A 15,100-nucleotide genomic window follows, 5' to 3' on the forward strand; every position below is an offset into this window, starting at 1 on the left:
CCCAGATTCCCTTTTGATTATCCCATGAATCTGTATCCCCTGACTCCAGCCCCTTGATTCTTAGAAAGAGACAGCAAACACCTTTTTCTTTCTTTCTTCTTTGTCTCTTTCTTTCTCTTCTTTCTTTCTTTCTTTCTTTCTTTCTTTCTTTCTTTCTTTCTTTCTTTCTTTCTTCATTGCAAATGAATTCAGAGATCTGTCTTTGTTAAACACAGACAATAACTTTAGTTGGGTGGGATCCAGTCCTGAGATTACAATTCCCACCACACCTGGGTCTATTCCTTGCTCTGTTCCAGGCTGATCTTGAACTCAGGAATCTGCCTGCCTTTGTATCTTTTTTCAACCTGGGTCATAGTGCAGCTGCTGTTCTTTTAGGTTTGTGAAGCCTCTCATAGAATTCATATTGCATCTTTGTATTTTGCATAGTTGGGAAACTATGTATCTTGAACTCATATTTTCAGAGTTCTTTCTCACAGCCTTACAGTATAAAGTTTTCTCTCTCTTCCCATTCACAGGGTTCTTCATCTGAGTTGTCCTCTGCTGTCATTTGTGGCTTGAAGTAGAAAGCTATCCTGCATTCTTTTCCTTCAAAATGCTTGGCGCATGCTTGTGTTCACTGAGGTAAAGTGAGTGGGCGTGAAGTGAGTCTTGGCTTACAGGGGAAACCTTTCCCACATTTGCTACATTCAAATTGTTCTTATCTGTGTGAGTAATGCTTTGATGTCGAATGAGGTGTGACTTTCGGGAGAAAGCTTTCCCACACTCTCCGCATTTGTAGGGTCTATCACCCGTGTGAGTTCTTCCATGNACAATGAGCTGTGACTTATAGTAGAAACATTTCCCACACTCTGTACATATATATGGGTGTTCATCTGTATGTACAGTCTGATGTAGAGTGAGATGTGATTTGCAATAGAAAACTTCCCCACAGACTGTGCATGCATAAGACTTCTCACCTATATGATTCCTCTGATGTAGAGTGAGTTTTGACTTCTGGTAGAATGATTTCCCACACTCCTTACATTCATAGGGCTTCTCACCTGTGTGGGATCGTTGGTGCACAGTGAGGTCCGACTGGCAGTAAAAGGATTTCTCACACTCTATACATTCAAAGGGCTTCTCATTGGTGTGAATTCTCTGATGTCGAATTAGGTGTGCCTTGTAGTAGAAAGATTTTCCACATTCTATGCACTCAAAAGGTCTCTCACCTGTGTGAGTTCGCTGATGTAGAGTAAGCTGTGACCGGCAGGTGAAAGATTTTTGGCATTCTGTACAATCATAAGGTTTCTCATTTGTGTGAGTTCTCTGGTGCAGAGTAAGGTGTGATAATCGGTAGAAAGCTTTCCCACATTNAGCACATGCATAAGGCTTCGTGCTCATGTGAATTTTCTGATGCTGAGTGAGGTATGCCTTGTGGGAGAAGGCTTTCCCACATTCTGTACATTCATAGGGCTTCTCACCTGTGTGAACTATTTGATGTAGAGTAAGTTTTCCCTGAGAGCAGAAGGCTTTCCCACATTCCTTACATTTATAGGGCCTCTTACGTATGCGCGTTCTTGGATGACTTGTGAGTTTTGAGTTGCAGGAGAAATCTTTTCTGCACTCTGTACATCCACAAAGCTTTGTATCTATAAGAGGTTTCTGACATCTTGGAACGTGTGAGCTCTGGAAGATGGTTTTCCTGCATTCTTCATACTCAGGGCTCATCTCCCCTCTGTGAGGTCTCTGACATTTAGTGAGAGTTGCCGTGTAATGGAGAGCTGTCTGACGTGTAGGAGACATCTGAATCACAGTGCTCTGGGCTTTCTGAAAAAATGTCTTCCCATGTGCTTCTCTTTCACAGGATTTTGACCCTTGATGGATCTTCTGTTGCTCCTTTAGCTCTGCCTTGAAATAAAAGGATTTGTTATATTTTGTATATGTAAGGAGAGGCCCTTTTCCTAGCTTATGTTCTTGAGGTTCTGTGAGCTATGGTTTTCCACAGTCACACATTTCTCATACATACACACTTTTGTCTACTGAATCAACTTTTATAGAAAAGAATCCTGAATAGATTAATAGTGGTTAGATAACGTCCCATGATCCCTGTCTTGGGCTACATATGTATCATATGCATCATATGCATCACCTTATTATTGAATTTACTATAACATCTTTAAAATGAGACTTTACTATGTGTCAGACACATTGAGTCAGTGCAGAATGATAGCCCTGGTCAAATATACTGAAGCTTTGTTGTTATGGAAAAGAAGATATGCAAGATGCAAGAGAGATTTGCCAATTGCTCTGAAAAGGGGAGAGGGGAGTAGGGAAAGAGTATGGGAGGGACTGAGAGGAGAGGAGGGAGGGGGCTGCCATCAGGATATGAAGTGAATAAATAAATTAATATTTTTTTGAGTTATTCTCTACTCTGCAATTTATGAGACTAAATATCAAGAAACAGCACACTGTTGCCTGGGTTGAGTGTAAGTGTGGGGGGCACATGAGCATATCCATGTTTGTGCATGTGTGTCTGGTGGTGTGCAAGTATATGCATGCGCTTTGTGTGTGTGTGTGTGCATGTGGAAACCATTGGCTGATATCATGTGCCTTTCTCAATCACTCTCCACCATATGTTTTAAGAAAGGGTCCCTCACTTGGATAGTTTAGATGTCCTGAAGTCCCAGACATCCTTCCTCCCCGTTCTTCTGAGCACTGGGCTATCGGCTGCCTGTGGCCACACTCCACTTTCTACATGGGTCCTAGAGATCCAGGTCTTTGTGCTTACAAGGAGCACTGTTCCCACTGAGCCTCTTGCCAGACACCCAGAACATTCTTACAGATGACAGGGTCCCCTCTTTATGGTCAGGTTTGAATTAAGTCAAGTGCCCAAATTTAATGCTTTACTTACAATCTTTTCATTTGATGCCTTATTTTCGGTGGTTCCAGCTTGCCACATATATGCCTTGTGATTTTTCTGGCTGGTCACAATTGGTGCAGTCAATATGTGAAAATCTAAAATTAGAATAAAAATGTCCTTATTTACAAATCCCACCAGTCTTTTTAATGCAATTCTAAAATGAATTGGGCTTCTTTTTCCTCATGGAAGTTGTAAAATAATAAGTGTGAATATTCTGGTACTTCATGGATTCGTATAATGAGTGAGACTATCACATGACACACTGGGTCATGGTCGTGCTGCCTTGCCTTCTGGTAAAGTGCAGGGTAAGCCCTCACCTTCGTCTGTAGGACTCAACAGTGATTTTTATCTGCTGTTTCCTGGTTTCTCCATTTCTCTAGGATATTAACTATACATACAACGTCATCTATAACACCCCTCATTCACATGTGAAAAGTTACTTTTAAGATATATAGAGAATGTAGGTATAGCCAAACGTTCTTGCTCCTAAGCTGGAATATATGTCGAGAAAAGATTCCTACATCTGTGTTTAAAAAGGCTTACTTCATCCTGGGTAAAAGCAATAGAATAATTAATACTCCACGGGTTTTGTTAGGAAAAGCATCTTCCTCTAGAAGTAGAAGACACCCTCTCCCAACTCCTCTCGAGTCATGTTCACACATCTCCTCTGCCTTCTAGACTGCTGTACTTTATAAAGCAACAATAAATAAAAGAGCTAGCAGTTTATTATGCAAGTGCATTTTTCTGCTCATTGGTGACCTTTTTGAATAAAACCAGTCTGTACCGGAGCCAGGGTCTCACTTGCTCACTCCAGCTGGCCTAGAACTTGCTGTGTAGACCAGGATTGCCATGTGCCTCTGCCTCCCAAGTACAGGTTAAAGGTGCGCACCACCAGCCCTCAAGGGCAAAATTTTAAAAACTCACACCAGATTAATTGTACAACACACTCACCAGTTCATTCCCTTCAGCTGGTTCATTTCTTGGCTTTGCTTTCAGTGCATGATACAAAACACAACTTTTCCATATCAACTCTAACTTATTTCACCTGACATGGTAAAGCATACTTCTATCCATATTTCTGGAAGACCATCCATATAGCTTTATTTATATATAAAGATATATATTATATAATACATATATACTTGCATATACACATATATATCTTTGGGGTTTTAAGAAAAAATATACTTGTTTTTTTCCCATTAATCTGTTTATTGACTTCTCATTCTGATCACCTCCCCTCCCTGCCTCACACTGCTCCTCCCCCTCTCCTTGCCCCTCTTCTCTGAGAAAGGGGAGGCATGGCCTGATTTTTATTGAAGGCTGAATCATACACTTTTATGTAACAACTCATCTGTGAGTCTAATGAGCATGCAGGGTGATAACATGCCTTTGTTATTGTAATTTCTCAGTAAACGTGGGCCTACAGGTTTGTCTGCTCTGTCTCTTACTAATTCCACCATGTATGACATATAGACAGGTGAAGAACAGCTGCCACATCTAGTAGTTCTATTTTTCATTTTAGAAAAAATAAAAAACCAAATTAAAAACTTGCTAAGTAAATGGACAACTGTATATTATCAGCAACAGTGTGTAAACTTTAAAAATCATTATTATATGTACAGGGTATGGGCAAATATAGGCATACTTATGATATATGCACACATATGTGTGTGTGTGTGTATATGTGTGTGTAAGTCAGAAGACAAATTTTAGGAGTTAGTTCTTTTCTTCTACTTTATTGTGGTGGTTTGAAAGGAAATGGCCCCAACAGACCCATAGGGAGGTATGCCTTGCTGGAGTAGGTATGGCATTGTTAGAGAAGTGCATCCCTGGGGAAGGCTTTGAGGTCTCAGTTTAGCACTCTGCTCCTGCTGCCTGCTAATCCAGATGTAGAGTTCTCAGCAGCCTACCTCTTCAGCACCATGCCTACCTGCATGCTACCATCTCCCTGCATGCTGCCACACTTCCCGCCATGATAATGGACTAAGCCTCTGAACTGTTAGCCAGCACCAACTAAGTGTTTTCCTTTGTGAGAGTTGCTGTGTTCATGGTGTCTCTTCAGGCAACAGAAACTAATAAGAAATTACTTAAGACACTGTTGAATGGTTTCCCCTTATTTCCTCTGTACTGCATCCGCAATGCTAGCTGGTCTGTGAGCTTCTGGCCTGAAACTCACTATGAAGAAGAGGCTAGCCTCAAACTGAGAGTGCTGAGATCAAAGGCTTGTACCGCCTCTTACTGTAGACTTTATATTAATGAGAAGGAAGAGAAAGAATGAACACTGTATCATTGCTCACATTAAAGGAAATGCTCTACTTTGAGCATGAAACAGAGTTTCAATCTTGTTAAGTTTGGATTTGTCTGGGTAGGCTATCTTTTCAGGAGTGGGTACTGACATTAACTAACGTAAGTTGGCACTTTGAGGCATGTTATTTTTAAAAACATTGGTTAACAAATGTTCAGGGCACATATATTTATATTTGCGATCTCTTCATCATGAAATAGCCCATAAAGTTGCATAATAAACAAACTTACTTCAGTTTTTCATATGCTTCAACTATTATTATTATTATTTTTTTTTTTTTTCGAGACAGGGTTTCTCTGTGTAGCCCTGGCTGTCCTGGCACTCACTTTGTAGACCAGGCTGGCCTCGAACTCAGAAATCCGCCTGCCTCTGCCTCCCGAGTGCTGGGACTAAAGGCGTGCGCCACCACGCCCGGCTCAACTATTATTAAAAAAAACCTAATATTAGTTTCTTTCACAGTTAGTTTGCATCAAACATCAGTTTCTCTCTGTAAGGTCTGTTTTCATTAGTGAGATTTCTTCTCAAAGTAAACAAAATCAGATGTTTCTAAGAATTTAGTTTGGTTGTTGTCTTTTTTTTATTTGTTTGCTTTTCTTTTTTCTTTTAAATTAAAGATTTTATTTATTAATTTATGTATGTGAGTACACTGTTGCTGTCTTCAGACACAGCAGAGAAGAGGGCATCAGATCCCATTACAGATGGTTGTGAGCCACCATGTTGTTGCTGGGAATTGAACTCAGGACCTCTGGAAGAGCAGTCGGTGCTCTTAACCGCTGGGCCATCTCACCTGCCTGTTGTTGGTTTCTCTGTGCAGTCCTGGCTGCCCTGGAACTCACTCTGTAGACCAGGCTGGCCTCAAACTCAGAAATCTGCCTGCCTCTGCCTCCCAAGTGCTGGGATTAAAGGCGTGCGCCACCACAGCTTGGCTTTTGCTTCTTGTCTTAGATTTCCATCGCTGTGAAGAGACACCATGATCATGGTAACTCTTATAAAGGAAAACATTTAATTGGGGCTGGCTTACAGTTTCAGAGGCTCAGTCCATTATCATCATGGTGGGAAGCATGGCAGCATCCAGGCAGACATGGTACTGGAAAAGCCAGGAATTCTACATCTTGATCCATATGCACCCAGGCTCTGCACTGGGCAGATCTTGAACATAGGAGGAGATCCCAAAACTCCTGACAGTGACACACCTCCTCCAATAAGGCCACACCTTTGAACAGTGCCACTTACCATGGGCCAAGCATATTCAAACCACCACTTTTGTGTACGACTTGATTGGCAAGTTGAAATGATTTACATTAAGGGCTGCTATTGAAAATCAGGAATGTCTCCTTCCATCTTAAGAGGCTTTCTGATTTAAGCTAATATCGAACACTGTCTTCATTCATGCCAATGTCTATTCTAGGAGTGGAACTTCTTCATCAGGAGTAGGTTTAGATATAAGTCGGTAGAAAACGATCAACATGACCAATGGTGGATGAACTTTCTTCTTGCTGACCTTCCTTGCCCAACATGTCCTCACTGACCTGAGAGGTTCCTGTCTGAGGCTTCTGCTACACTCCATGGCCCAAGTCCTTGCTCCAACTTGAAGATCAACTCAGGTTTGTTCGTACAGTGTCCTGTAAGTATGAAAGACATGACACCAGAGTGCTGAGTCAGGCCTATAAAAAAAACCAAACAGCTCCAATTCATAATGGCTGCTGTGATCAGGATTAGAAACCTTTGGTGGAGTTTACTCCGTCTTTGTTGACTGGAATACTATCTTCAGGGTCATTAAACTACACGATAAATAACATAACATGGTGGTTTTTAAAGAAAACAGAAGTAGAGATTCCTCCCATGCACCCACTCTCCTGCCCTCCAGGTCCTCTGGGCATGCCCAGCTGCCCTGATTGGCCTGCTGTTCCCCTGGAGCTCCACAGTTCCACCACCTCTCTGCCAGTCTTCATCAGACCTGCAGAACTGGAAACATATAGGAACATCCAGGGGCAGTCAGATGGCTAAAGACCAGTGCAAGAACAGAACCAACAAAAGCCAGGACAATATGACAACTTCAGAGCACAGCTACCCTAATATAGCAAGCCCTGGATATCCTAACACAATCAAAGCACAAGAAAATGACCTTAAGTTCAATCTTATAGAGTCCTTTAAAGAGGAAATGAATAAATCCCTTAAAGAAATACAGGAAAATACAATAAAAAAGGTAAAGGAAATAAATAAAACTGTTCAAGACCTGAAAATGGAAATAGAAGCAATAAAGAAAACACAAACTGGGGCTGGTGAGATGGCTCAGTGGGTAAGAGCACCCGACTGCTCTTCCGAAGGTCCAGAGTTCAAATCCTAGCAACCACATGGTGGCTCACAACCATCCGTAACGAGATCTGGCGCCCTCTTCTGGAGTGTCTGAAGACAGCTACAATGTACTTACATATAATAAGTAAATAAATCTTTAAAAAAAAAAAAAAAAAGAAAACACAAACTGAGGGAATCTGGGAGGTGCAAACCCCAGGGAAGAAAACAGAATCAAGAGATGCAAGCATCACCAAGAGAATATAAGACATGGAAGAGAGAATCTCAAGGATAGAAGATATAATAGAAGTAATTGATGCATCAGTCAAAGAAAGCGTTAAATCTAAAAAATTCGACATAAGACATCCAGGAAATCTGGGATACCATGAAAAGAACTAACCTAAGAATAGGAATAGAAGATGAAGAGTTCCAGCTCCAAGAATAAGAAAATATTTCCAACAAAATCGTAGAAGAAAACTTTACCAACCTAAAGAAATACAACATACAAGACACCATCAGTAGGACAAATCGCTGTCTGCAGAATGGGAAAAGATCTTTACCAACTCCATATTTGACAGAGGACTAATATCCAAAAAATTTAAAGAACACAAGAAATTAAGCACTAAAACCCCAAATCAATTAAAAAGTGGGGTACCTAGAATTTTCAATAGGATTCTCTAATGGCCAAGAAGCACTTGGAGACATGTTTAATGTTTTAGTCATCAGGGAAATGCAAGTCAAAATGACTCTGAGATTCCTCCTTATACTTATCAGAATATCTAAGATAAAATTTCAAGTGACAGCAGATGCTGGCAAGGATGTGGAGCAAGGGGAACACTCCTCCACTACTGGTGAGAGTGTAAACTGCTACAACCACTGTGGAAATCAATTTGTCAGCTTCTCAGAAAACTGGGAATAATTCTACCCCAAGACTGGGCATATACCACTATACCACGCCTGGGCATATACCCAAAAGATGCCCCATTATACCACAAAAACACTTGCTCAACTATGCTCATAAGCAGTCTTTATTTGTAGTAGCCAGAAACCGGAAACAACCCAGATATCCCTCGATTGAAGAATGGATAAAGAAAATGTGGTACATCTGCACAATGGAATGCTATTCAGCTATGAAAAAACAAAGACATCATGAATTTTGCAGGCAAATGGATGGAACTAGAAGGTAAGAAATAGTGAGGTAACTCAAATTCAGAAAGACACGTATGGCATGTACTCACTTAAAAGTGGACATTAGCCATGAAATGCAGGACAACTATGCTACAATCCAGAGATGCAAAGAAACTGGGTAAGAAGGAGATCCCAAGGGAGGATTCGTGAATCTCACTCAGAGGGGAAACAAAACAGTCATCTGTACTGGCTAGAGAGAGGAACTGGGTGGGAGCGAGCATGAGGAGGGGGATGGGGATGTGGGAGTGGGCCGGGAGTGAGGACGGCAGTCGATGGCAAGGGCATCTTTGGGAATAGCTGGTGACCTGGAAAGGAGGAGGTTCTGGGAGTCTATGGGGGTGAGTGACCCTAGCTGAGACTCCTACCAGCAGTGGATATAGGGACTGAAGTGGCCACCTCCTGTAGCCAGGTGGGACTTCCAGTGGAGGACGGGGAACAACAACCCACCAGCAAATCTGAGACCCAAACTTTGTCCTGCCGACCAGATGTGCAAGGATAAAGATGGAGCAGAGATGGATGGAATGGCCAGTCAATGACTGGCCCAACTTGACATACATCCCATGTAAGATAGTCCCTGACACTACAAATGATACTTTGCTGTGCTTGGAGACAGGAGCCTAGCATGACTGTCTCCTGAGAGGCTTCATCCAGCTGCTTATGGAAACACATGCAGAGACCCACAGCCACACATCAGGTGGTGCCTGGGAAGTCTTGTGGAAGATGGGGGATAGAATTGACTGAGCCAGAGGGGTCAAGGACATAAGAAGACCTACAGAGTCAACTAACCTGACTTCATGGGGGTTCATAGAGATTGAATCACCAGTGACCAAGAGCATGCAGAGGCTGGATCTAGGCCCCCCACATCTGCAGCAGTTGTGCAGCGTTATGTGGGACCCCTAACAGTTGGAAGGGAGCCTGTTTCTGACTTCGTTGCTGCCATCATTGGATTCCTTTCTCACAACTGGACTGCCTCGTTGTGCCTCAGTGAGAGGATATGCTTAGGCCTATGGAGACTGGATGTCCCAGGTGGGGTGTACCCAAAGAGAGGCTTCCTCTTTTCCAAGGAGAAGGGAGGGATTTGTAAGGGTCGGACTGGCTGGTCTCTTGCTGATATCACAGCCAAGAGGAATCAGAGAGAGCTTGGTGATAGCATGCGATCAGGGTTGCCAGACCAGAAAAGCAAAAAAAAAAAAAAAAAAAAAAAAAGGACCAAGCTGGCAGCTGAGAGGACAGCCATGGCTGTGCTGATGCCCCACAGGAACGGTACCCATGAAGGTCTTTGTTCCCCTCTTGGATGGAAACCACTAAATAGGTTGTTCAGATGTTTAAATAAAGATGCCTCTGTGACCCTAAAACAAATGAACTGAAAACAAAACCACAAGCAAAGGCAGACCTTCGCTCCTTTTAAAAATGTTCATCTCCATGGTTTTGTCAGTGCTATGGACCCACCGCCTGATTTTCAACCAATCTCATGAACTCAGTCAGAAGGAAGTTCTCAGATGTAAGCTATGATAAGAAACTGGGGCAATGGACGCCTCATTGCCACCATTCAAGAAGTCTACTAAAAAGTTAGATATGAGACTTGAAAACTGTGAAGGTCCTAGAATATACAGACAACATTTTGAGGCAATGATGTAGACAGTGTTTTCATTAATACATGTGAAAGAACAGGGCATATGGAAGACATCAACCTCAAAATCACGCATCCAGAAAAGCAAGCAATTAATAAAGAAATCAACTCACAGAATAATTAATAAGGCATTCATTTCCATAACATATAAGGCCACTGAACAGTAGGGGAAGGGACTCCACATTTGTAGCAAGGGGATGTTTACTCTCTATTTTCCCAGAAAAATCAAAGACATAAGCGAAATGTGCGTGCACACACAGGCCTGTATATTATCCAAACTCCAAGATAAAGAATACAGCAGAGAAGTAGAGATGAGAACCATGTTTACTCTGGAGTCCGGAAAAACACATGAGGGGGATGGGATGGGGGAACCATGAGTGGTATTTACTGGGATACACATGGATGGAATGAGTAATTTATATTCTACAGAACAGCAATACATACATATATGATTGAAAGCCATTAAATCCTTCAAAACATTATAGAGGATTTTTAAATGTTCATAATAGGAAGGAATAATGCCTGAGCTGGTAAATTTATTTCTTAATTTCATCTGATCATCATAAATGTTGTAGGTACACTGCAAAACCACACAGTTTCTCAAAAGCACGCATGCTACTACAGTATGTCTACTAAAATGTATACGACAGAATTAGTATTAAGTTCACAATGATTTCCCCCTTAAAAGAGCGAGTAACTGCTACTGAGAGCTCCAGGAGTCAGACTCACCTAGGGACACCAGACTGATGTAGGTCTCCAACATCACGTCCCTGTACAGGGTCCTCTGAGCAGCACTCAGGTCTTGCCATTCCTCCCAGGTGAAGTCCACGGCTATGTCTTCAAACGATATCAGCCCCTGGAATGACATGTTTCTCTTCAACCCAAGCGGTCAGCTTTTGGAACAGAAAGTGGGGTCCATTCTTCTCTGTATGTGGTCCATAGCAGGGTTCCATGGAAGGTGACGTTTGATTTGTCTCATGGGAGAAAGAAAACTCAGCATCGAGATCTGTTAATGTAAAGATGTCAGAAAACATGGCCAGAGTGTTCCAAAGGATTTCAACACGGACAGTTATACTCTGGCTTCCCTAATTAAAGTCTCCAGGTCTACTGATATCTTTCATTTCCTGGAAGGGGATGGCCCATGCACCAGTGACTTCAGTATTAAAAGCGGTTATTGAATATGGAAAAGCCCAGAGCTCTGGAAAAGAGGACATCTTCTCAGATCTCAAAAGAAGAAGAGCCTGTAACCACCTCCATGACCTAAAATCTTCATCCGCATGTGGGAAGGGCTGAAAAAAATGGAACTCTATTTACAGACACCACTTGGGTGCTCTCTCCAATGGCTGTTGACAGCTTGAAGTCTAACAGAGTCACACCAGATATTGAATGCATCAGATAGCAGGACTCCTAAACTCTAAACAAAACTATAAAAATTGGGTGGGAGCCGGGCGTGGTGGCGCACGCCTTTAATCCCAGCACTCAGGAGGCAGAGGCAGGCGGATTTCTGAGTTCGAGGCCAGCCTGGTCTACAAAGTGAGTTCCAGGACAGCCAGGGCTATACAGAGAAACTCTGTCTCGAAAAACAAAAAAAACAAAAAACAAAAACAAAAACAAAACAAAAAAACAAAAAACAAAAAAAAAACCCTACTCTGTTCTTAGTATGAAAACTAGTGCAAACATTTTATAAATTTATAGTCCAGTTCCTTAAAGCCGTAAACATAGAACTACCAAAGGACCCAGCAATCACTACCGCCGCGATGTAGTAGGAACAGAAATCTGAAAGTTAGAAAATGGCCTCAAGGATGAAGATCAGACAGAGGACCAAGGTCATCCTCAGCTACAGAAGAACCTGTCTCAACGAAAGCAAAACAGCACGCCTTTAATCCCAGCCCTGGGGTGGCAGAAGAAGGGAGATGTCTATGAGTTTGAGGCTAGCACAGTCTACATAATGAGTTCTAGGCTAACCAGGGCTACACAGTGAGACCCAGCTGCCAAAAGAGTAAAAGGCTTCACATCCATGTTCACGGTGACACAGTTCAATCCCAACGCCGACACAGAAAATGGAAGTGCTTCCTAGGGGTGGGTTCAGAGTTCATGCCACAGATAGATGGGGTCCCAGGATCCTGGGAAACGGAATAGAGCCTGAGGTCCCAGGGACAGGATCGTCTAGGCACCAGACTTAACACCTCAAACTCCAGATACAGCGTCTCAGGAATTGGACTGCGGGAACCATGGGGACAGAGATGTGTGGCCAAGGGGCAGAGACAACAGAGAGCCGATCGACTGGGTCCAGGTTACGGTTTCCTGTGCAGGCCCGCAAGTCCCAGGCTCCAGGCCAGAGCTGCGGCAAGCGCCGCAGCAGGGCTCGGGTCCCTGCAGGGACCAGGGACAGGACGGGATTCCCAGAGCCCGCTCAGCCCCCACCCCGCAGCCCGGGGACAAAGGGCTCGGCTTCCGGACCTGCCACAGACTCACCATCTCAGGATTCCGGGACACCCAGAGCTCTCACTGTGGTTCTCAGTGGGAAAATGTGACACGCNGCGGCAGGCAGAACCTCTCCGGACTTCTGGGCGAGCGCGGAACACCTGGACAGGACCCAACATGGAGAACATGTGGGACAGTGGGGCAGGAGGTAGTCAGAGCCCAGGACTACACAAGATTGAGGCCCGCCCCTACTCTCTGTCTGTGTGTCTGATTGGACATTTGTCGTCACCATTCTCAGAGACAGAGCTTCCCTTCTCACCTTCTCAGACCCTAAATGTCACCAACCATTGGTGAATTTTAAAAGATTGACAAGTTCTTGGCTGTATTGTAAGGCAGGGCTTCCTGTGGGAAAAGCAGCGCCAACCTCTACTTAAGGTTATATCATCTAATATGTGTTTATAAAGAGAAATAGTATCATTACTTTTTAAAAAAAATCTATGTAGTCCTGCTCTGGAACTTGCTATGTAGACTAGGCTGGCTGTGAACTCACATAGATCTACCTGTCTCTTCATTCCCTGTGATGGGATAAAAAGTGTATGCCTCTGCTATTTCCACAACCGGAGAAGACCACCGACCAGATCATCAGGGCCAAATTAATTAAAGCAAGCTTTTAAAAATTCCTGCCCACGGGCTGTCTCTCCCCAAAGGTAGGTTTCGAGAGTTCGGCATTTGGGCATGGGTAAGATTGGGGCTTTTATAATTCAGAAGCAGGGGGTTTACAGATGGAGGGTTTGACAGGCAGGTAGTTGGAGTTACAGAAGCAGAACACAGATGTAACAAGTTGGTCACAGGTAACTTTTTGAAACAAAAGCATGGTTGACTTTTCCTGGAGCAGGCAGCACAGAACCATTTGTAGTTAGGTACAGTCAAGACGTAGTCCAATCCTTGAGCACATTTATGCATAATAGGAATGAACCTAGTTTGTCTTTATTATAAGATGGCTTGCAAACCTAAGCTGGAGGCAGACTGGTTGTGACTGTCTTTGTAGAAGTCATCTTTATGATTATAAAAATATATGTTCATGTAGTATGAAATAAATACACTCTGAGATAAAATTTAAGCAAATACAGCATTGTTCAATACTACAAATGGTCAAATGTTAAGTGTTTTATGTCTTAATAATTCTTGATTAATAGACTATAAGTGAACAAATTTATTTTTTTAGATTATAAACGATGTGACATTTCCCCTCAGTTCCACAAACTCCATTATCAAATGAGCTAATAGAAGGTTGAGACAGACAGAGACAGAGAGACAGAGAGGGAGGGAGGGAGAGAGAGAGAGAGAGAGAGAGAGAGAGAGAGAGAGAGAGAGAGAGTTTTCTGCCCAGCTGGTTACATTTCTGCACTTGCTGGTTTAGCATCACAGTCTTGGGTGGTACATACCTATGTCTGAAATAGACATGAATAAGATAAAGAGAATGCAAGTAGGAAAGGGTTAGGACGAGTTTGGTTAGTGCCTTAGTGTTGTGCCTAAGAACCATTTTGTATAATCTCTTGTCTTCTGGTTTCCTTTGGAAGGGTGAACACAAGGGATTCCATCTTGCTGGTTTGAGACAAGGTCTTATCATGAAGCGAATGCTGATCTCACACTTCTTGTTTCAGTGTCACAGGTGCTGGGATTACAAGCAAGTGTTTCCTTGTCAGTATGACTTTATTTGAGTCCTAACCCCTCCCCTTTGTCTCTGAACTCTGCTGATTCACTATCTGGGAGGTTGTCCTCCTCTGCCCCAGGATGCCACACTTGGGGGAGGGGCAAGTGACAGACATGGAGAAATTAGTGCCAGGAAATCCCTTAGGCTTAGTTAAAGCACCTGCAGTCTAGAGATGGCTCTTAGAGGCACACTGGAGTCCACTTTGTTTGTCTTGTTCTTAACATGTTTGTGTTTGTCAGAGCAGCACTTCTACAGGATAGTGGCAGTTTAGCTATAAGTGAACAAGAGTAAAGCCATTTTGAAAATTAAATAATTGTGTGCAGTTATATATTATTCAAAACCTATCGATCTTTTCAAGGTTTACATAGCTGATGAGACTCTACACACAGTGCCAACAACAATTAGCACGACACAGAAGAACTATACAAAAGCCATTCCCAAACTAAAGAAACTTTAGTTTGGTGGAATAAGTCTATTCAAAGTTTTAAATCTTGAAAGAAAATATTTTATCAACTATGCAGAATGAGGAGACACTAACTTGGGTGGCAATGAAGAGAAATCATAGAAGTTTTGTGCATTTTTTTAATGTGCCCTGCTCCTTTGCTCTTACTATAGTGTCTTTACCTGCCGTCAACAGTGTCATTA

The 15,100-nt window shown here is 42.7% G+C and overlaps 1 protein-coding gene across 2 annotated transcripts; it reads right to left on the minus strand.

Annotated features, from left to right (window-relative positions):
• Positions 1-156: 156 nt before the first annotated feature.
• LOC110301466 (zinc finger protein OZF-like) lies at positions 157-12,976 on the minus strand. Of its 2 annotated transcripts, none has more exons than XM_021171932.2 (5): positions 12,793-12,976; positions 11,047-11,173; positions 6,737-6,829; positions 2,891-2,994; positions 157-1,887 (listed from the first exon to the last, which is right to left on the minus strand). In XM_021171932.2, the coding sequence occupies exons 1-5, from the start codon at positions 12,793-12,795 to the stop codon at positions 568-570; spliced, it is 1,647 nt and encodes a 548-aa protein (XP_021027591.2). In that variant the 5' UTR covers positions 12,796-12,976; the 3' UTR covers positions 157-567. The 2 variants fall into 2 exon arrangements, with proteins under 2 accessions (XP_021027591.2, XP_029337266.1); XM_029481406.1 differs by having other exon boundaries at positions 11,047-11,323.
• Between the last annotated feature and the right edge of the window lie 2,124 nt (positions 12,977-15,100).

This window comes from Mus caroli, chromosome 9, assembly GCF_900094665.2.
Source record: "Mus caroli chromosome 9, CAROLI_EIJ_v1.1, whole genome shotgun sequence".
Classification (NCBI taxonomy): Eukaryota; Metazoa; Chordata; class Mammalia; order Rodentia; family Muridae; genus Mus; species Mus caroli.